The 23,483-nt window shown below is 37.8% G+C and overlaps 1 protein-coding gene across 2 annotated transcripts; it reads right to left on the bottom strand.

Annotated features, from left to right (window-relative positions):
* Positions 1 to 14,547: 14,547 nt before the first annotated feature.
* LOC101835209 (synaptonemal complex protein 3) lies at positions 14,548 to 23,034 on the bottom strand. 2 transcript variants are annotated; one of them, XM_040744684.1, is made up of 9 exons: positions 22,914 to 23,034; positions 22,012 to 22,157; positions 21,503 to 21,572; positions 21,322 to 21,356; positions 19,360 to 19,477; positions 18,354 to 18,453; positions 16,866 to 16,964; positions 15,472 to 15,576; positions 14,548 to 15,363 (listed from the first exon to the last, which is right to left on the bottom strand). In XM_040744684.1, the coding sequence occupies exons 2-9, from the start codon at positions 22,118 to 22,120 to the stop codon at positions 15,289 to 15,291; spliced, it is 711 nt and encodes a 236-aa protein (XP_040600618.1). In that variant the 5' UTR covers positions 22,121 to 22,157; positions 22,914 to 23,034; the 3' UTR covers positions 14,548 to 15,288. The 2 variants fall into 2 exon arrangements, with proteins under 2 accessions (XP_040600618.1, XP_040600617.1); XM_040744683.1 differs by having other exon boundaries at positions 22,777 to 23,022.
* Positions 23,035 to 23,483: the final 449 nt, after the last annotated feature.

Here is a 23,483-nt window from a genome sequence, read left to right as displayed (position 1 = left end):
TTAGCCATTCTGGCCAGTGTAAGAATGGTATCTCAGAGTTGTTTTGAGTTGTATTTCCCTGATGGTGAAGGCTGTTGAGAAATTTCTTAAGTGTCTCTCAGCCATTCCGGTTGTGGAGAGGGAGGAGAGATGAGAAAATTAACCAAGACCAAACTGGAGATAACCGCAGATAGAGTTGACATGACCTAATGAGAACACGCAGACCCTACTCGTAAAGCAGGGGAATCAGCATTGGAGCAAATCAGGTCCTCTGAATGTGGATGCCAGCTAGGAAGCCAAGGCAGTTTATGGAACCTCTAACAGTGGAGCCAGGGTTTATTCCTAGGTCACAAATGAACTTTGGGAACCCATTCCCTAAGGAGTGGTACTATTGCAGCCTAGATACAGAAATGATGGCCTGGGTTCTCCCCAAAATGATGTGATGGACATTAATGATCCTCCCGGAGGGTCTCACTGTCCCTAGGGAGTGGGTGGGGGTGGGTCGGGGAGTCAGTGGGAAGCATGGGAGGATAGGAGGGCAAGGGAATGGGAGGATGGATATGTAAATAAGAGTGTTTCTAAGATAAAAACAAAAATAATTTTAAAACTATGAGCAAAAGCTCTAAATACAGATTGGTATTATTAAACATCATCACCATCATATTATACATTCACTTTCTATATTTGTTCATTTTAATTATATGCTGTTTTCTTTCTTTTTTGAGTCAGGGTTTCTATACATAGCTTTGGAGCCTGTCCTGGAACTCCCTCTACAGACCAGGCTAACCTCAAGCTCACAGAAATGCACCTGCCTCTGCCTCCCAAGTGCTCTGGGATTAAAGGCATGTGCTACCACTGCCCACCTGGCTCCTATTTTCTAACCTATATTTTTCCATTTCTTTTTCCTTCCCAATAGTTATTGTCTTATTCTATAACTCTGTACATCACACTTCAAAAAATCACATATACAAGAGACAACCTTTGTAGTTTACCAGACTATGTAACCCACTTATATTTAGTAAAATTATTGAAGTGATTTAACTCAAATTATGCTTTCCTTCTAAAGTTATTTTTCTTCCTTTGTGACCCTTTCTCTACCAAATTTTAATGAATTACTTTTGTTATTATTTTTGTTCTGCTTATGTTGCTCTACTAGTTGACCTATAAATACCAATGCGCCTTTTTAAGTTATAACAGTTTAAATTAAACATCAACTAAAGGACAGCATAACAAATTGGTCTTTCTGAGTCTGTGTTAGTGTTAATGCTGAAATTCACCTAAAAAAATAGTTCCACCATTTTGGCAAAAACTTCAGCAAGTTTTTTATTAAAAAGTATTAGACATTGACCAAGATGCAAAATGGCCAGGATCATCACCTGGAAAATTTCCAAGTAAGTGGCACTGAGACATGTGTTGGCAGACCTTACATGAGAAAAATGCACAGGCAACCATACTTTTCCAATAACCATAACCTCAACTCCGGAAATCCCAGGAAGCTACCTGGTTCTTGAGCGGATGGGGCTTAAAGATTAACTTTGGGTCTAACATTAACTCATCAATCCATTTACCTGCTAATTTCATAATTTTGTTTTCTTTAGCATATAAATAATATTCTGTTGTGTAAATATGCCATATTTTCATTATCCATTTGCCAATCAATTGATATCTAGGCTGTTTACTTCTCCTGGATATTGTGAATAGAGGAACAGTGAACATAGAAACACAAGTATCTCTATAGTAAAGTCTAGTGTCATTTGGGGATATGCCTATGAGGGCTATAGTTACATATTGTGATGTATCTACTTCCAGAGTTTTTAGGAACCTCCACCCTGGTTTCTATAGTAACATTACCATTTGCACTCTTCCATGATAAATTAACATCCATGTTTCCCTGGAACATTGCCAGCATGTGTTCTCACTGTTGTTTATATTGGGCATTCTTGCTATGATAAGAAAGAATTTCACATTAGTTTTAACTTCTAGTTTCCTGATGAATAATAATGGTGAACTTTTAAAAAATATATCTCAGCCATTTGTGTTTCATATTTTGAAAACACTGCACATTTTAAATTGAAGTGTTCATTTTCTTGATGTTTGCGTTTTTTGAGTTCATTGTATATGGCAAATATTAATCTTCTATCATATAGTAGGTAAATATTTTAACCCCATTTTGTAAGCTAACTCTTTACTTGAATTATGGTATCCTTTAGTGTGCTTTTAGGTTTCATGTAGGTCTATTTTTCAATTGTTCTTAATGCCTGTGCTATCAGAGTCACATTCCAAAAGTCCTTTTATACTTTAGATATGCTTCATTTGAGATTATCACAGATATCAGGAAACTAGTAAGGCGCCATAGAGGAGGAGAGAATATTTCAAACAAGTGGACAAAAAGTATTTGTGGTGATTTGAATGAGGAGAGTCCCCATAGGCTGATATATTTGTGGGCCTACTTGCCACTGGTGAACTGTTTGAGGAGGAATAGAAGGTATGGCCATGTTGGAGAAGGTATGACTTGTTGAATGTAGTGTGTCATTTGGGATGGACTTTGAGGTTTCAAAAGCACATACCAGGCCCAGTGACTCTCTGCCTGCTGCTGTGAATTAGGATGCAAGGCTATTAGCTATGCTCCAGCATCATGCCTGCTGCCACATTCCTCACCATGTCAATAAGTGACCTTCTGAAACTGTAAACAAGCCACCACTTAAATATTTTTAAGAGTTGCCTTGGTCATGGTGTATATTTATGGCAATAGAAGCCATAATTAAGACAGTATTATAACAGAAGAAAAGGGAAGCCAGAATAAGAAGGATTAAGGGAGTAGGGAGTGGAAGAAGAGTAGAGAGCGATATGGAAATAGATAACACTAAAAGCCTTTTTTAAATGCCATGTAGAAACTTACCGTAGCAGATTCATTCTAAATACAAGTATATATAGTTATAAAATGTTTGAGTATTCCACAAGTTTAAAGTAGAAATGTCAAAATAGATAGGGGAAAGCCTATGAAGCTTCAACCTTACACAAAGAACTACAGGCAATTAAGGAATGGCAAGAGATGGAGAAATAGTCTTCTCCAGGAAAGAACACGTCAATTGGTTCTCCAATAACAAAAGACCAGCCCTGAGAAAATATATACAAGTAATATTATATGTACAGCAGAGGTAGAGGTTATATTAAAGATGATATTTAGGAATATATACATGCATTAACAATTAAAGAAATGAAGGCTATGAATTTGAAAGAAAGTAAGGAGGGTTATAGGAGAGTTATATTGGAGGGCTTGGAGGGAGGAAAGGGAAGAAATAAATGTAATTATGTTGTATGATCAAAAATATAAAAGGAAAGGATAAAAGAAATATATCTAAGTAGAGTCCCCCTATAATTGGGTAATAACATTTCAACTAGACTATATGCTGCTAAAATAAAATGTCCAGTACCAAGAATGAGTTATTTCTTTTTGAGTTGTGAATCAATAGAGGTCCAATAAACTCATCAAAAATTGCTATTATGAATTCTGTTTGTTACTCTTCAGAACTTGACAATAAGACCAAGTTGCTAAAGCCACCACATACCTAGCTTATAGAACATGCAGAAATCAGGCTGGTACAGATCTGGAACATCACCCCTCCTGGTTAACTTTCATAGTGTTAGAAGATGTTTATGAATGCTACCAGAGAATAAAAGTAATAATCTTATCCATTCGTGAACTGTGGCACATACAATAATTATCAGTCTGGAAAGACATGCTCACTGGTAGTTGTAAGGGCAAGAAGTAGTGGATGACTTCAAGGGAACTGTTTTCTATACATAACAGGGAAGAGGAACACATGAACTCATAGCAATTGCGACAGCAAGCACAAGAACTAAGAAAGATCAGTCCACGCAAAATTCTAGCACTGTGGCATTGGGGGAAGGTGGACACAAAATTCTGTTCTCATTTCAAGAAAGGTAGTTTCTATTTTATCCAATGCTTCAATATTAACTACTCGCCAGGAGGCAATTCACACAAGAACATTTGGCTGCCTGGATTCATTGGGTGGGTGGTAGAAAACATGAAGTTGGGTGGATAGTATAGGGAGGTAAGACAAGATCTGGAGGTAATTGTGGGTTGAATATTATCAATTAATGAAAATAATATTCAAAATTGTAAATTTGAAAGTAGTATAATTCTAGTTAGTCTTCCTTTTCTTTGTGTATTTACTGATTTACATTTTGTGCTTGTTGTGAGAAACATTGCTTTAATCTTCCAGATTCAGTAATTAATATATTTGACAAATTATTCAAAAATGTTTCTTATCTACATGTATACAATTTGCATTACTTGTATACTTGTTCTACGTAAAGAAATAGATTTCCATATAAAATCATTTTTCACTCATAGAATTATATTTCATCATTTCATGGGACACTAGTCTGTACAACATGTATAATCTGAAATTTTTCTCTTCCTCATAATATTTTCTGTTGTCATTGCTGATTGAAGTCACACGCTCTGATTATTGATCATAAGTACAGTGTTTATTTCTCCCTATGCGTTATAGTGGGATTCCTCCTCCCTTATGTTTTCCATTACACACAAAAGCAAGGTAACTGTCTTCCATCAGTATCCCTGCTCATATGTCTGCTGTGTACTTGATTTCTCTAGTTGCCCTTGAATGTTACTGCTTTCCCTTCATTTTGTGTAGTTTGTCTTCTCAGGAAAACACTTGGCAATAATAACAGGACAGTAATACAAAGATTCATTTGTACATTTCCTGATGTTAAGGTAGACCTGTTAGCATTGCAGTGACAGAATCCTTTGAGGATGATGAATCTTTCCATTAGAGTAGGATTCAGTGCTTGAGAACACTTGTGATACCACACCCTATTCTACTCAGTAGAGTTTGCTTGTCATCCCCTTTTATAAATGTGGTCAAGCCTCTTCTCATTGTGTTTGTTGAAACTATGGTTTTCTCTGTTATCAGGTACATACATTCATAAAGGCAAAAGTTCAAAATCAATCTAAAATCTACACTATCAGAGAATCATTTCTATCAAGGAAAGACCATATCACAAGAAAAAGTAAGTATAGGAAAAATTTGTAGTTGAATTTCTAAGAAATTCGTAAATCTGAAAATTTGGAATTATTCACTCTTTCCAATTTCACATCCCTTTGAGAAAATAGAGATGTCCAGTTCTACAGCAAAGAAAACCATATTTATATTAGTAAGACAGCTCTAGAACCTGGCTAGATTGGGAAAGCTTCAGGGATCATCATGCCTATGACTTGCACTCACCATTGCTACTTTTCTGATTATCTCAGGAGCATTAGCCCAGTCTAGGATCATAGACAGTTGCAGTCTTGGAGTTCTAGGACTAAACTCTCACTTTGCCTTTCAGTTCCAGTATGAACATTGTAGAGCATATTTTGACTTCTAATATAAAAGAAATTAAAAATAGTTCTCAGTGAAAGACATTTGAGGTCAAAATGTTAACAAAAAGAAGAAATGAAACATAATATAGCAGACTGATTTTTTTTGGTTTTCCAAGACAGGGTTTCTCTGTATTGTTTTGGAGCCTGTCAGTCCAGCCCAGCCTCGAACTCACAGAGATCCACCTGCCTCTTCCTCCCGAGTGCTGGGATTAAAGGTGTGTGCCACCACCGCCTGGCCATGCCACTTTCTAATTGCCATACTCTCAAGAAAGATGACTTTCTGTATTACATAACTATATTAACTTACTACTTCATCAGAAAATGAGTTCTTTTTGGTGAAAGATTCATGATAAAGATTAAATAGATATAACAACAGAAAGTTCCCAGTCCCAACTGCAGAACTTAAAACTGGGCCAAAGGGATAAAAATCATGTCAAGGGAAAAATATACAATGGAATAAAGAAAGCATCTTCACCAAATGGTGCTGGCATAATTGGAGACTGGCATGTAGAAGAATGCGGATCGATCCATGTTTATTGCCATGCACAAAACTTAAGTCCAAATGGATCAAAGACCTCAACATAAATCCAGCCACACTGAACCTCTTAGAAGAGAAAGTGGGGGGTACCCTTGAACGAATTGGTACAGGAGACAGATTCCTGAACATAACACCAGTAGCACAGACAGTGAGATCAACAATTAATAAATGGGACCTACTGAAACTGAGAAGCTTCTGTAAGGCAAAGGACACAGTCAGCAAGACAAAAAGGCAGCCCACAGAATGGGAAAAAATATTCACTAATCCCACATCTGACAGAGGGTTGATCTCCAAAATTTACAAAGAACTCAAGAAGCAAGTCTCCAAAACACCAAAGGACCCTATTAAAAAGTGGGCTGCAGAACTAAATAGAGAGTTTTCAATAGAGGAGTCTAAAATGGCTGAGAGGCACTTGAGAAAGTGCTCAACATCCTTAGCCATCCGGGAAATGCAAATCAAAACAACTCTGAGATACCATCTCACTCCTGTCAGAATGGCTAAAATCAAAAACACCAATGACAATTTATGCTGGAGAGGATGTGGTGAAAGGGGGACACTCCTCCATTGCTGGTGGGAGTGCCAACTGGTTCAGCCACTTTGGAAATCAGTATGGAGATTCCTCAGAAAAATGGGAATAAACCTACCACAAGACCCAGCAACTCCACTCTTAGGCATAGATCCAAATGATGCCCATTCATACAACAAAGATGTCTGTTCCACTATGTTCATAGCAGCTTTATTTGTAATCGCCAGAACTTGGAAGCAACCTAGATGTCCCTCACCCGAAGAGTGGATAGAGAAAATGTGGTACATCTACACAATGGAGTACTATTCAGCAGAAAAAAATAATGGAATCATGAGATTCGCAGGCAAATGGATGACACTAGAAGAAACCATCCTGAGTGAGGTAACCCAGTCACAAAAAGAGAAAAATGGCATGTACTCTCTCATATATGGATTCTAGACATAGATCTGGGGAGTGCCAGCCTACAATCCTATGGCCAGAGAGTCTGGGAAACAGAAACTTCATTTAGTGGCTGATCGAAGAAGAGGCAGACTCCCTTGGTTAAGTACTGAGCTGAACTCAAGAAAGCCAGTAACAGAGAGGGAGGACTGGTGATCAAAGGGATTAAGACTGGGCTGGTTTAACCCCCAGAAACAGCTGACCAGACAAAGGTTAACTCTTGAATCCCAGGCATCAGCCTGGGAATCCAGCATGGGACTGATCAAGACCCCCTGAATGTGGGTGTCAGTGAGGAGGCCTAGGGAATCTATTGAGCCTTGGGCAGCAGATCAGTGCCCATCCCAAGTATACACATGGACTTTGGACTCCCATAGAACAATGTGAGGTGCACTCTCACCCTGAACTCTTGGGGGAAGGGTCTAGTCCCTGCCCTATATGAAATGACAGACTATGGACACCCCCATGGAGGGCCTCACCCTCCCTGGGGGAATGAGGGGATAACGGGGGGGTTGGGGGGAAGGCACGGGAGGAGGGGAGGGAATGGGAGAGGGACCTGGAACTGACTTGTGAAGCAACCTCGTTTCTTATCTAAATTTAAACTGGAAAATAAAATATATAAAAAAAGAATTATTTAAAAAAATCATGTCAAGGGAAATGATTCTCTTACCTGATGAGTCTCTTGAAAAATTAACTTTATAATTTGCTAGATATTCATTTTTCTCTCAGACAGTCCTTGGAGGAGATTTTGAGCTACACAAATAAGGATCAAGGAGATTTTGAACTACATAAAAAAGAATTGGGCCCCTTAGCACATTTTAGATATGTCAAAAATCATTCTCTTTCTGTGGTCCAGCTTGGGAATGACAGCAACCAAGTTCAAATGGGATTGTGAAAAATCCTTTTGGTATATCTCTTGGATATTGTCTCCAAATGTATCTTCCTTAACTTACTGGTAAGATTTGTTGCTTCCTCATTTAAGGAGACAAGATTGAAATTAAGAAGAGAGAGTGCTTCTAGATTTGCATACAGAGAAAGGAGACACTATACAACTTTTACCAAATCCTTGAAGGAAGGATTTGATTCTTCACTACAGTAGAACTTTCATGTAAGCAGAACTTCAAATTGAGTGATGAATCCTTGACCCTCATTTGTGGTGGAACTTGTAGATGCCATTGACAGCTCTACTAGCAAGAAAATTCTAAAGACAAGTTGACAACAATGTCCTCTGTCACTATAAACCTATGTGCATTTTAGATTGTAGCAAAAATGGAGTGAACAGCAAAGATAGTTTGCTTCTTGACATTTTTATCTGAGGTGCTTATAACTTAGGGCAATTCATGTCCAATAATGTTTGAGGTCTTAATATCTTCTACTGATAACAAATTAATGTCAGCACCACATACACAACCCAGGGTTTCATATTTAGTTGTAGACTTGTAGCATAGAAATGTCATTTGAACTCTTTCATAGTCTCATTTAAAATACATGAGTGACAGTGCCAGTAGCAAATATTTTCCACTGGAAACAGATTTTCAGTGAAAACTCTGTGTCTTGGAAAAATAATTCTTTAAATGTGCAATTCTGAGTTTACTAACCTTCTAGTGATTATAAACTATATTTTCCCTAGATATGTAATTATTATACCTTCTATTTAGAGATATATGTAAAATTATCATAATACTGAACACTACAAAGAAAAATATGGAAACAAGATGAAATAATTAGCAGAATAAATAAATAAATAAAGCAAAGTTAAAATCATTTAGGGTTAAAACTTCAAAGACACACAAATACTGAAAAGTTGAAGAAATTTCTTCTCAAATGCCAAAGTTATATACCTGGCATTGTATCATAGGCTATAATCCTAATGGATAAGGAGGAAGAGATGATCAAATGTTCATGGTTCACAGATACATAGTGAATTTGAAACTAACTTTGAATACATAAGATACTGTCTCAAATAAAAATGAAATTTATCTTAGATGTTTCCAATAATTTTAATTTTAGGAAAGGTACTTTGAACTGGCTTTCTGGGTAGTTGAATGTTTTTAACTGTCATAAGTGACTAACTTTGTATTTTTATATCTACTACAAAATGAGAATTTATAAATTGAAGATGTAGGATGTGCATTTGAAAATTTTAAACTATAAGGTCTGCATTATCCATCCATGTCCAATGAAAATGTATGTAAATTCCTTTCATGTGTTTACACCTAAGTAGGGAAAGTAGATCAACTTCAATAGGAATGTCAAAAAGTGGAAAGAGCTAGCATCTACTATGCACACTTTCTAAAAGATGATATAAATATGAATAAAATCTAGAGGGGACATTTCAAAAATATAATTATGTTTCAGTTCTAACATCCTGAGGTCAAGTGGCTGTGTAATCTGAGTTAAATTCAAAGAACATTCTTGGACCCTTGCCAAGCTGCAGCAGTTCCTCCTGCTTCCCACATTCCAGTTACAATCAATCCATTGCTTTCTGTCCTGGGAAGCAATTCTTCCTAGCTCATTAGACAGAACATCCTTTCACTGCTTGAAGGTTTTGCCAGAGCAGTCCCAAATTAACCCCATTTCTTCCATTCACCCACTTGTTCTTGGCTTCTTTGAACCATCATAAATTATTTGAAACATAGCTTGTAAGGAAAGAATGACAACAAATAGGGCATCAGAAGCATTTTTTTAGCATGCGTAGTCTATATGCACATGGAAGAAAACCAAGAAAGAAGTTGTTCTCAAGGAGGTGGCTTTAAATTCTTATTTATATGCAATCCTCCATAAAGAACAGTATCTGTTTTTAGTGTTAGTGTTTGGTGTGTGTGTGTGTGTGTGTGTGTGTGTGTGTGTGTGTGTGTAAGGACAAAAAAATACATTGAGTGCCAAGGGGTGGCATATTGTAGGCAAACAAAAACAAATCAATACTGGTAGGAGCTAGAAAAGAGATACCTGTGTAGATTCTTTTGGTGTAAATTCCAGCCCTAGTAGTATAGGAAATGGAACCTTTAGTAGGGTATAGATTTATATAATTATGTACACATAGAAGGATGCAAAAGACCTCTCTTATCTCTTCTTAATGATTTTCTTTTGTTATTTATTTGTTTTCCAGATAAGATTTATATATGTAGCTTTGGTTTTATCCTGGGCTTCAATCTGAAGACCTGATCTGGAACTCAAAAAGATCCCCCTGTCTCAGGTGCTGATATGAAAGCACAAATACCACTAGCTAATTCTTAATTGCTGGGAGCTCAAAAATTCTTTTTCAGCTTCTGGTGGTGGTCTCTTGTCTCCTACATTCTAAAATAATTCTCCATGTCAGCAATGTATTGTTTACTAACTACAAAACATGTGTAGAGATATTTCTGAAAAGTATTAATTATTTCTTCACAATAACCAAAAGTCATCTGGTTAAAAAATAGTCTCCCAGGAGATCTCCTTAAGAATCTGGGGACAAGGCAGGGTGGTAAAGGGGAGGGGGATGAGAAAATAAGGGAACAGCTTGGTTTCTGGGGATGGACAGAGTGGGAGAGAAATGAAAGTGATATCTTGATAGAGAGAGCCATTATGGGATTACGGAGAAACCTGGTGCTAGAGACATTCCTAAGAATTCACAAGTGTGACCTCAGCTAGGACTCCAAGCAATAATGGAAAGGGTGTCTGAATTGGACTTTCTTTGTAATCAGATTCGTGAATAACCCAATTGTCATTGTAGAGCCCTCATCCAACAATTATAGGAAGCAGATGTAGAGATCCATAACCAAGAACCAGGCCTAGCTCTGTGAATCCAGTCAAAGAAAGGGAGGAAGGGACACGTGAGCAAGGGAGGTTAAGATTATGATGGAAAAATCTACAGAGACAGCTGAAGCACACATGTGGAAAGGCATGAACTCTACCTAGATCACTGTGGAGCTTCCAAAGGACAGAATTAGGACCTCCGTATGTGGGAGATATTTGTGAAGCTTGGACTATCTGAAGGGTACCAGACAGTAGAAACAGGATCTGTTTGTGTAACATGAGGTAGATTTTGGAGCCCATGCCCTATATGATGGGATTCCATACTCAGCCTTAATGCATGAGGAGGGCGGTGGTCTTGGAAAAACTTATTGTGTCAGACTTTGTTGATACCTCATTGGAGCACTTACCCATTGGGGGGAGAGGATGAGGGTGTGCTGGGGCAGAGACAAGAAAGTCTGGAGGTGTGGTCGGAGGGAGAAGTATGGTTGGAATGTAAAATGAAATAAAAAATCAGTAATGAATTAAATATCCTCACATTATATATAAAGTAAGTTCATACAATGTAATTTAAACATGTTTTGGTCTAAAAATATCAATAGAATACAGTAAACATATATTAAAGAGAACAATAATTTTGATATAATTTAAAATGGCTTTCTTTTATGATTGGATTTTTATAAACTAGGAACAAAGTTTGGGCTTTACAGAAAAGTATGTATGATATTTAGAAAAACTTTACCACGTAAGCTTAACAGAAAATATCTTATCATGCTATAGATGAAGAAATAGAGCTCAAAGAGGTTTATAATTTTCCCAAGTTTGCATTATATGAACATATACCTATGACACAGGTCTAACACCTCAATCATGTTCTTTCTAACAGGCCAAATGGCATTGAGGACAACGGTGGCCCTATTTAATTAAAGCTGAATATACTCATTCCAATGAAAAAAACCTTGACGTTAACACAAAGACAAAAACTAACTAATGCAATACATAAAAGTACAAAGAGAGTACTTACAGAAACTGGTTCCCTCATTCTACTCTGTCTGCACCAGGAATCAAACTCAAGGTATCAGGCCTGGAAACAGGGCACTTTACACCGAGTGACCTTTCTGGAACATTACATTATGTGTATTGCTAGTTCTTCTCAGTGGTATATTTGGTATTTTAAAAGAGCTAAATAAAGGTTCTCATCAATGCACTTCAATCTGCTCCAGTAAGTCACTATTGTGAAAAGATGGTTTGGATATAGAAGGTCACCCAGCAACAAACTACAAGAGGTCAAAGGGACTGGGCCAGGCTTTCAAAGCAAGCTTTTGTGAGAACATAGAATGTAAATAGAAATATTCCCTTATTTTTCTGTTTGATTTCATGAACTCATTATTTCTAAGGATTACAGCTGATTGTGAGATGAGCCAAGGGGAGAACTGGTCACTATCAACATTCTTAGAGGAGCAGGAAGACTCACAGAAACTTTAACAGAATCTGTTAGCCAATCAAGAGTTTTCATTTCACAAGTGGCATAGGGCATTACAAAAAGTAACACTGTATCGAAACCGTGCAAACCAAGATGCATTTGTCTTTAACATTAAATGGGAATTGAATTGACCTCTTTGGATTTTGCAGTTGATCCCTGCTGTCAGAATTTGTGTTTTTCCTGTTTATTCTCTTAGAGATACAAGGAGGAATCTGGTGTTTTACCCAGCATTGAAGCTACGTAGATTTCAATGCAATACTGGCTATATATTGTATACTAATTTTGTTACATAGCCTTCATGGATATATTTTTGCAAAACTATGAATTAGTTATATCTCTCAACAATAAACGAATTCTAGGTTCTTCAAAAAGTACTGTCCCCCCTTTTCCTCTAAAAATAATACATTTTGATATTGTTCTCTTTTGAAAGTTACCGCAAAAATTCTAAGTGATATATAACTAACAGCCTTCAATCTTTGCCTTTTTAGATTTTTACTTAATTAGAGTAAACTTACAAAATTATGAAGGTCTAGGTCTTACCGTTGCTATATTTTCCTAATACTTTTAATACTCTTAGTACATCTGTTTTCATTGAACACCTTTGCAGGCTTCTCCTTAATCATCATCTTTATTTACTGAAGATTTTGTCACAGAATCATTTCTCCATATATATAACTTCATGGTGCATACTAATGTGTATATGACAATGATCAAATCTCCTATGAAGTTCTCTCTTCTGTGCTTTAGATCAAAAAGTTACTAATGAATATTACCTATTCAACACATTTCTAAGAGTTTCTCAGATAGTCCATGTTTTCTCTTTCACTATTTGCACATGGTGCTTGAAATACCCTACTCAGAAACATTTTTATTTCTTCCTCTCTGGTTTCTAACCAATAATATGACAGCTCTTAAAATTAATGATAATAACCCACCCTGGAACTGAATCACTCTAAGTCTACAACATGTATTCAGCCTGTTCCTGAACTTTGGTAATAGGTATGATGCATAATATATGTGATATAAACTATACCAATGTTTTAGAGGAAACATAAGTTGTGTTTTATTACTCTACTTCAAATAAAATGTTCTTTAAAACTTTACTTGCCTGTGAGAAGTATAAACAGGGTCTGTCATTATGTGAGCCTTATTCTACTGACATATGGGTTTGTATTATCTCCAATATACCTATACATATATGATACGTATATATGTATATATACATGTGTGTATATATATGATACTATTGTGTGTGTGTCAATATGACAAAGACACACCCTCACCTCCAAACCACACACATATACAACGTTGTTAGATTCCCAGAACCTTCTCTGTGGAAAGAAAGAACTAAATCTCACAAGTTGTCCTCTGACCTCCAGAGACACACCCCCTTCCCCTAAACATACATAAAAATATAAACATTATTCTTGAAAAGAAGACAGATGAGTAACGTATCCCCATTCCATCTCTGGAAATGTGGAGTTTTCTGTGAAAACTTGTGTGTGTGTGTGTGTGTGTGTGTGTGTGTGTGTGTGTGTGTGTGTGTGTGTGCATTGAAAGCTTGAAAAGTCTAGAATCTGATATCTACCAGCAATGGCCACAGCAATAGTTGCACTAGTCCAGGAAGAATGAAGCTTTATGCACTAGTTTTATTTGTTTTTGACTTTTTAATTCCAAGTAGTCTCCCAGCCTATTATATAATTCTAGCCACATCTAGGGCAAGAAATTCTCCTATTTCTCTCCCAGTCGTCTCTGTAAATACCATAACATATTTGTCACACATGTGTTTACTAATTCCTTAACCAATTCTCATTCTCAATCTAGTCATGTTGACAATCATAATTTGCTATCATGGTATGGGGCCACTCAATTACAGGAGGTATTTAAAACAAAAAAATAGACAGCTTAGTTGCCCATCAACATATGAAAGCATAATGAAAGTATGAGGCATACATATTCATGAAGTATTCTTCAGATATCAAAAAAGGAATAAAATACTGGTATTTCCAGAAAAAAAACAAGCAATCTCGGGGTATTACATTAAGGGAAATAGGGCAGACACTCACGTCACATGTTCTTTGACATGTATGGGAACAGTTTTCGAAGGATCTGATGAAGAACACGTATTAAGGAAGCTATAGCTATGTGGCCAGAATGGTAGGAGAAACTGGGTAGATGAATGGGGTAGACGGTGGTTCTCATCATTGCAGATATGTGCGTGCATGTTTGGATATGGCAGAGTAAATCTCATTCATGTGAATACTTAAAGCATATGTGCTTTGTAAAACAATAGACAGGAAACATGCTTCAGGGGTCCAAGTCAAAATGGAAAGTAGATGGGAAAGTGAGTCAGCCATCTCCTTCCTGTGGGAGATGCTTTCAAATGATTTGGTAATTTCCCTTACTTATTAAAGGAATGTATTTAATTGAAATACTCAAGTAGATTGTGAAACATTTTCAAATTTATTGAACACAATGTTTACAAGGAAAGGTATTTATGTTGTTTAATATAAAAAGGTATACCATAAGAAGAAAACCAAGAGAATAATTAATGAGTTAATGCATACACAGGTAAACTTATGCACACTCACTGACAATTTAACTTGAAAGACATAGTAGTCTAGATAACATACCACCAAAGAGCAGAGGTGGAATACTGAGATAAAAAATTAACTATGTCTGTACATAAATAAAATGCTGTCGATCAGCACTAAGGACAAGCATCACTTACCAGCTGAACAAACCAATTAAATGAAAATTAGTCCTGGAGACATCACAAACATCCTCCCCAAAGATAATTCTGGGAACTTTTGTTGTTGTTGTCGTTACTGTTTTTCCATTTGTGATAATTTTTTAGCAGTTTAGTGTCTGTTTTACAGGACAACTATAAGTTGCGGTAAGTAATTTTATAAGGTCATAGTGTTAATTCTACCGTTTACCGCCAAAATATAACTACTAGTGTTAGAGAGAACGAATCCATATATATGACAAGGGGGCTGATAAATCAATATTTGTACAACTTTGCAGGGATTGCTGTTCACAAAACTGCTCAGCACTCACATGAAGGTTGAGGGACATGGAGGCTGTTGTGTAGCACACAAAATAATGATGATTCAGATGTACCAATTTCTATTATAATTTCTGGTAGTGTGGCAAATCCTTTGTGTGTGTCACATCACATAGGATCACAGCTTTTCTTCATGGTCCCCAGAGAGCAGAGAACAAAGACATGTTTCCACAGCCATTACATTCTGATGTTGCTGTTTCAAAACAGAGATATCAGTAGTTACTATACACTTCTCTTCAAAGACTACAGCCAAAGCATCACATACATACTTGCTAGTCAGTATTAAATATACACTACTTACGTTTTCTGTGGTAAGTTTCTTCTTCAAGTTATCCATTTCTTCTTTCATTGTGCATTGCTCAAAAGCATCTAGACATTGGTGATTATCCTCGAGATCTTTGATACTCTAAAACAAAACAAGGCAATGCAAAAGAACTGTTTAGCACCATTGGAAATCCCCACTCTCCATGTCACATTCAAAACATTCAAAGTCCAAAATTTTCAAACTTTCACCATCAGAGGATGCTTGTTATAAATGCAAAACATGGTGACATTTAAGCTGATTTTAATGTTCATTAAAATACTGAAGTGGGCCGGGCGGTGGTGGCTCACGCCTTTAATCCCAGCACTCGGGAGGCAGATGCAGGCAGATCTCTCTGTGAGTTCGAGGCCAAGCTGGACCGACAGCCTCCAAAACAATACAAAGAAACCCTGTCTCGTAAAACCAAAAGAAAATCTTCTTATAATACACATGTTTCACACACAATCTTTCTTTCTTTCTCTCTCTGTCTCTGTCTCTGTCTCTCTCACACACATATATGCACACTCCTACATACATAAATATAACCTGTATAAAAGGAGTGTTACAAAGAATCTCCCCAAAGTACTAATTAAACCACTGAATACTGTGGTTTGACATCAGAGTCACTAAGGATAGTTAGCCCAAAAGTATAATTCTCTTTTTACTAAAAGTTTATTTCAGACATTCTTTTTCACATTCTATTAGAAATTTCAGCCATCTCTAATAGCTACAAAATGGAATGCAAAGACACTATTGATCAATATTAATTCTAATAATAAAGGTAGCATAACAACCTCACAAACTTCACTGGACAATAAAAAAGAGTTACTAACAAGCCCAGTGTGCTGGTACACACCTTCATTCCTGGTACTCAGGAGGCAGAGGCAGGCAGATCTCTATGAAGTCAATGCCAGCCAGCTCTACACAGCTGCACCTCGTCCCACACAAGCAAAAAATCAAACAAAAAACAGAAACTAATGTGTTTTTACCCTTGTCTATATCCCCCTTAAGAAAACTGTCCATACTAAACAAGAAAAAGAAAACCACAAATTATTCATAAATTTACGAATTTCCACCCTGCATGTATCAACTAGTACATAAAGTAAAATGAACGTCAATGTTCTCTACAGAGCGTTCAGTCCTAGGTGAAGTCCAAATTTTACATTTCCTGATTGAAATGACTCATAAAACTTGAAAGTTTTCAGATTAAACGTGTCCTTTGAGATCATGGTTAATCTTGGAACGCACTCGGAATATAAACTGGTCAATAGTTTAAAAGAATAATTAAATAGTTTTTCCCCTGGATTCAGAAAGAACCACTCTGTCTGTCTCCTACTTTAACGTATACACGGCAACGTAAGGATGTGACTTCTTAACAACTACAATAAACAGACCTGTAGAAATTGATCAGCAATCTTTTTCGCTTCATCAATGGTTGCTTTCTGTGCCATTGCACTCTTGTGTAAAAGCTCTGCGTGCCGTTGAGATACATCCTAAAATGTAAAAGACACAGGTGAAAAATGCAAGAAAATTGAATATTCACAATCCCAGTTACACTGTGTTTAAAGGAAAGCACTTTAAATCAATCACTGCTGGTATTTGCTATCTTAAATAATATGTTCATTTTTAAATGATTTTAATTATTTTAAATAAATATTTTCCATCAGTCTTTGACTAAGAGACTCTTTTTGTCACCCACATTTGAATGCAAGTAATCTTGAGGCTTAAGTCAAAAGAGGATCCTTCCAATCGGTAAATTCCTATCTCACAGAAATTAAATAGAATATATTCCTTATTGTCTATTATTCAACGAGTATTAACTGTTGCACATTTCAATATGTACACAGATGAAATTTCCAAATGCAGCACTTTCTGTGCTTAAACTTGTCTCAAACTATGATCTTGGCCTAACCCCTGCTGGCCCTCAAAGTCATCCCCTAGATTTCCTCATCCACATGTATCCAGTAGGAAACAGATGAAAGGCACATGACAACCATTTGTCGGGTACTGCTCTAAAATATTTCTGTTAACATAGGAAGGCAGAACTTGGTTAACAGTCAACCAACTCTATGAAGTAGATCTTTTGCTAACCCCTTTCAATCATGAAGAGAATGAGTCACAGGGATAATTGGTTAAAATTATGGATGGATTCCAAGCAGAGCTCCAGAGCCCAAGTTCCTGTCTACAGACATGGATGGTTTCCTCATTTTCCCAGCACATAGGCTCTTTCCTAGCTTTTAGGATCATTCTCTTTAGTACTACAGCTCAGTCCTCTGTCAAGATATATGAGACCCTAAAAAGAACATTTTCTGTTGTCACCCAACAGCCAATTTCCCTGTCGTCGTGTTCTCAGTTTCAGGATAAATATCAGTATCAGTTATCAAATCTCCCCTTGCATGTAAGCCCCATTCTCTTCCCCTACTGGTCTGGGACTTTCAGTATGCTAAGTACTCAAAGCCAACACCTCACACTGCTCTGCCAGAGCAGTCACATGCTCTATTCTCACTTCTAATTGTGTAGCACTGTGTCACAAAGCTATACTGGGCACTCCTACTGCTTTTCATATGAATCTCACTAGGCTCTCAAGGAAGACAAAGAGACAGAGACACAGAAAGAGAGAGACAGAGAGAGAATATTTTGTGGGTTCTCTGGAAATCCTCCAAAGAGGATATGTGTGCTCTGTTTGCTAGCTGGCCTGACTCCTAACCAATGAAACTGACATGTTGCCAGAAACAAAAGAAACAAGCCAGAAAGGATAGTCATCCTCCCAGCATCCCATACATCACCCATCTTCTTCATCCAGGGTTTAATAGCTGCATGAATTCCCACTACTTTAGACTTTGTTACAACGGATTAATTGCAAAGCTAAGCCCGACACCTACAACACAACTGGATTCTTCTTGCTCAACTTTCTGCACATCTTTTTCCCACTGTTGAAACAATGGCACAAACATCTCAGAATATTTGGATAGAAGATTCTGTCTGTAAAACATAGTAATAAGCATGGTTTTATAACCCTGAAGTTAAGGCAAATTACACATTCTCAGAAAAATAAACATTTGGCTTACTTCATACTATGAAAAGAGAAGAGAAAAATAACTGAAATAATACGATGTTGGAGAGAAAAGAGAGGTTAGGTAACCTCGTTAATAAAGTATGTAGTCAAAATAATAATGTGTGTAGTCCTAAGTTATTACTAAAGAGGCTATGCCACATGCCTTCCCTCTTGAACAAAGAGGATTCATTGCCATATAAATTTTCCATCATTACTTATTTTGCTTGTAACAGACTACATTTCCCTCTTACTAAATAACAGATTCTGATATAGCAAGTTGATGTACTGCGAATGACATACACTTTCACCCTCAGGTACTCACATAAGGGAATAGTTAAGCGAACAGTCTTTTCCCATTGTCACAGTGGTTTTCGCAGAAACTGGTGATTACAATTTGAGAATCATTCAAACTACTTATAAGAGTATCACTATAATGTAAGGCTCATATTTACAATACAAGCGTATCTATATAGTCGAGTATTATTTACTGCCCTACACATAATTAATGCTCTGGTGCTGACCCTTCATTCATTCAGCCAGCAAATTACAAAACATCAAGTGTCAGTGAATTTTACAGTAATACAGTTACAGTGTTATCTAAAAGGCAAGAAACTGGCTATATTCACTGTCTTCTAACTTATATATCTCAATTCTGTAAAACTGAGGTTCTAAAACTAAAAAAATTTCTGTTCGGTGGAAAACAAAGGTGATTGCTGTTTTCAGTGGAGATTCATATCAGTGCAAAATGATAAAATGGAGTCTGAATTTATTTGCACTAATGGAGAGTAATAAACAGCACAAATTTTGTAGTTCAGAGAAGCCAACAACTTTACCTTTCCTTTTGTTGTGTTTTATAAACATACAGAAGTTTGCTATTCAGAATTTTCATAGAAGCATTTATATCTTGGCGAAACTGCTTTCTCTTTGCAAGGTAGGACTTTGTGAGGTCACCTACACATGAAATAAAATTTTACTAGAAGGTAAAATTGGAAGTTACTTTGTTCCCATTCAAATGGATATGGGATATGATGTATGACGAATATTGCAGATATTTAAAATTGATACAATAGGCATCATTTCAAAAAACAAGGGTTGTTGACTATTTTTTTAACAGTTACATTTTCTAAGAACAGAATTTCTGTTTACCTGTGTGTTCATGTGCACATGTGTGTCTGCGTGTGTGTGTACATGTATGTATGTATATATGTGCATGTATATATACATATATATATATATATAGAGAGAGAGACATTTAATTATAGATTAGAAAGATCCAAGTCAAAAATGGTCTCTATTTTTTTAATATGTACATAAAGATGTGCAAAGACAGCATTTAATTTTCCCCTTAGGACCAGTTAATACTCAAAACGTTATACAGTACATATTCTTCGTTTCAAATGGTTCTCTTAGGATAGAATCTAGTTAGAACACATTTGACAAAGCACAATTATACTTTATTTTTAAAACTGCTAAAAACATATGGATAAAACACATAGTGAAAGCTAGTTTTAATTACTGTACTGTACTTTATGGTACCTAGACACTATATGGGGGATTCAAATTAAATACAATTTAAATTATTTTTCTTAGATTGCCTAACACATGCTTATCTGTAAGTACTGGAATTCTATAATATTTCACTAGCAGCAATCCTGTACTCATTGTATCACTTTACATCAAGGTCCTACAGACAACAACTATTTTTAGTACTTATGAATCATCCCTGCCGTGATACAAACACATAAATTTATGTATCTCATAAATATACTGGGGACTCTTCATAATCCAAGTTCTTTGTCAGCACCAAACAGACAAAAGCTTTCCAATACATTTGTTTGAATTGTCTTTAGAGATGAGTCAAAAAAATCAGTGAGAACTCATAATACTGTTGTCTCTAGGAAGTATCCAAAAGTTAGTCACTTTGTAAAGACGTAGGTGCATTCATGTGTGGCTAATAGTCTGCATGAGGTCAAGCATCTGACCTCACACTTCTCCCTAGTGTGGGTGGGGAGGGAGCAAAGTACTTTCTTTACTTTTCCACATAAGTAACTCATTCATATTAATGGTTGTATGAAAGGGCTCTCATCAGCACTGTTATCCTAAAAAAACAACTTCAAAAGTCCAGAAAAGCTAAATGAATCAGAACAAAAAAATGACGTGCTGAAACCAATAAATACAATAGCCAGTAGTTTAAAAATGTAGATTATCTCATCCACTCCAAGCAGTAACACACACCCCACTCAAATTCTACTGTGTGAAACACACATACCTCTCCAGGCTGTTAAAAATATTTCAATTTTCTCTTTAATCCCAGCACTCCGGAGGCAGAGGCAGGCAGAAATTTGTGAGTTGGAGGCCAGCCTGGTCTTCAGTGCCAGTGCCAGGATAGGCTCCGAAGCTACATAGAGAAACCCTGTCTCAAAAAAAATTACATTTCCCAGTTTAGAAAGCAAAGAAATGTATAAAAACCAAATGACAACCCATATATAAAGCAATCCTATATGTGTGAAGGAGACATTAAATGGGGCCTTTTAGGTCAGTGGAACTCTCTCTCTCTCTTTTTCCACTTTTAGACACAGAGTTTTCTCTGTGGCTTTGGAGGCTTTTCTGGAACTGGCTCTTGTAGACCAGGCTGGTCTCGAACTCAGAGATCTGCTTACCTCTGCCTCGGGAGTGCTAGGATTAAAGGTGTGTGCCACCACTGCCCAGAGGTCAGTGGCTCTCTTGTGACGATGTGAAAGGTATATGACTGAAATATAGAACTTGTGAATGGGGAGCATCTCCTAAAAACATACCTTGAATTTCCTGTAACACCTTCTGAACAGACTCTCTATGAAAAACATACAAAATTCTTAAATGAGTATTTGAAAATTCAGTTCATTTGGAAAGAAAATATTATTCGGCGTATTACAGACAATGATTCAATTTATGAAACCATCTTCCAATGACAACCAAACAGTACTTGACATATATCACCTTGCTTGCTCTTCATCTCGATCTGAAGAAGCACTGTCCTCATCAATGTTTTCAAACCCGGGGTTTTCTTCTACATTGAAGAAACAGAAAATACAAAAATAAGTTGACTATGGAATTTCTACGCTTGCTAGATAAGAAAAGTACTTTTAAATCCCACATGTGTGCACAGGTCAGATGAAAACAGGAACATGCCTGGGGATATTTTATTTAGACATTTGTACAAGCCTTCCAGGGTTAAAGTAATTTTAAATCATGTCCTTGCCGGGAGACAAGTTGGAAGTGAGGATGGCTTAGGCTAGCATTCCTGGGGTAAGAACATTAAGGGGGAACCTAAAATCAACAAACAAGCTTGAGATATATAGAGATAACACGTTTTAAGCACTTTAGATGTCCTGCAATCTGAAGCAATGGTCCTGGGCTTGAGCTAACCTTATGTACCACCTGCCAAAAGATAGGTCAGACTGTACATTGGGATAAGCACAGCCTTGCACAACACCCTCTCATCGTACCTGGCTTTTGGGGAACATTGTGCTTCAAGTCATCATCACATTGAGAACCTGAGGGATCCTGTGGGCGCTTCGCAGTTTTGCTTGTAGCCTTCTTCCCCTTGGGTGGCATGTCTACTGTGCCCCGGTGTTAGCCCCAGCTCCTAAACCTTGTGATTGCAATGACATACAAAAGCCCAAGGAGTTAAATTAGAGTCATAGAAGAAGGTACGGGGTTCCATGGAGAGGGAGACAGGGCATCTTCTCTCTGTACTGGAGCAGGGGGTTCATGGAGGATTACAATGACGTGGTGGTTTGTCCTGTCCAGTCTCCATGATGAGTGTGGAGCTGGCTCTGTCGTACGTATCTCCACCTATATACCTTCTGCTGGGTTCCTGCCTTGGGGGGAGGGGGCAGGGGATGCGGGCGCGGGTAAAATTGCGCCCTGTGTTCCAGTGTCTGACTATCCTTGTACTGGTGTATGGACGGCGGGACTAAGCAATTTAGTACTGACTCAGTCACCATGGCTATGTCACCAGAAACGAAGCTGTGCCACACTCGTCGGAGACGCCCCTGCCGCTTCGCATTTTGAAGACACAGGAGGCGCTCAGGGGCCCTGGTGCGAATAAGGAACATAGCAGGCAGAGATGTACAGATGTAAAAGGTTCGCACTCGGTCCCTGCCTCACATACGGATTCCCTGACCCTCTCTCGGGACCTAATGGAAGGCGATTCCCTTGCACTCGCTGCCCTCCTGAGCCTCCCCTTGGCTGAGGCCTAGGCAACTCACCAGGATATCTCCTCACAGGCGGCCCAGGCCTTGCCTCATGAACCCACACGCTCCTCTGCCAGTGGCCGCTGAGCTTCTTGGAGCCAGTGTCCTCAGCACTGGAGCTCAGAGAGTCCCAGGCCACCAAGGTCACCTACCTAGAGACCAGGTCCTACCACACTTCCTTTCGGGCTGCTTTCTCCTCAGGCCGCTAGTCACACTCTGCTGGGATTCTGTTTCTTGAGTGGAATCTCACAGGTTGGCTGGCTCGATGCGCATGCGTAAACTCAAGAGGCTGGGACAATGCGCATGCGTGAGCTCAACAGCTCAGGCCACGCCCCCACCAGTCATGCTTTTGGCCAGAGGCATGCCTGAGACTGGCAGTGGACTCAGCACCTGGATTTCACTGCTACTTCCTCTGTCATAAACCTTTCACAGCGCCTGAGATTGCAGGGGGTGGAAGCACAAGAAGACTGGGTGTCCCTCAAGGCCCTTTAGAGGGTCTCCTTCAGGACTCTTTTATCCTTTAGCCTCATTCCATTTCACTCACTGTGAAATAAAGAAGAGCCTTGGCATCGCCTCGCTCTCTAATAAGTTCCCCACCAAGGGGCTGTACTAGTTAAGACTCTCACATCCTTGTGTTGCGGTGTATACATTAAAGTAGGAGACAGACAGAGAGGTTCTTTCTGAATCCAGGGGGAAAACTACTTAATTATTCTTGTAAAATA

Source organism: Mesocricetus auratus, unplaced genomic scaffold, assembly GCF_017639785.1.
Source record: "Mesocricetus auratus isolate SY011 unplaced genomic scaffold, BCM_Maur_2.0 Super-Scaffold_100003, whole genome shotgun sequence".
NCBI classification, from domain to species: Eukaryota; Metazoa; Chordata; class Mammalia; order Rodentia; family Cricetidae; genus Mesocricetus; species Mesocricetus auratus.
This window is presented reverse-complemented; position numbering and strand designations above follow the sequence as displayed.

Coding starts and splice junctions, on each gene's coding strand:
- LOC101835209 (XM_040744684.1), bottom strand. CDS start 22,120: ATGCCACCCAAGGGGAAGAAGGCTACAAGCAAAACTGCGAAGCGCCCA. Junction 18,454..19,359: donor AAAACACAACAAAAGGAAAG/GTAAAGTTGTTG, acceptor TATGTTTTACAG/ACAGAATCTTCTATCCAAAT. Junction 15,577..16,865: donor TTGCTGATCAATTTCTACAG/GTCTGTTTATTG, acceptor GTTTTGTTTTAG/AGTATCAAAGATCTCGAGGA.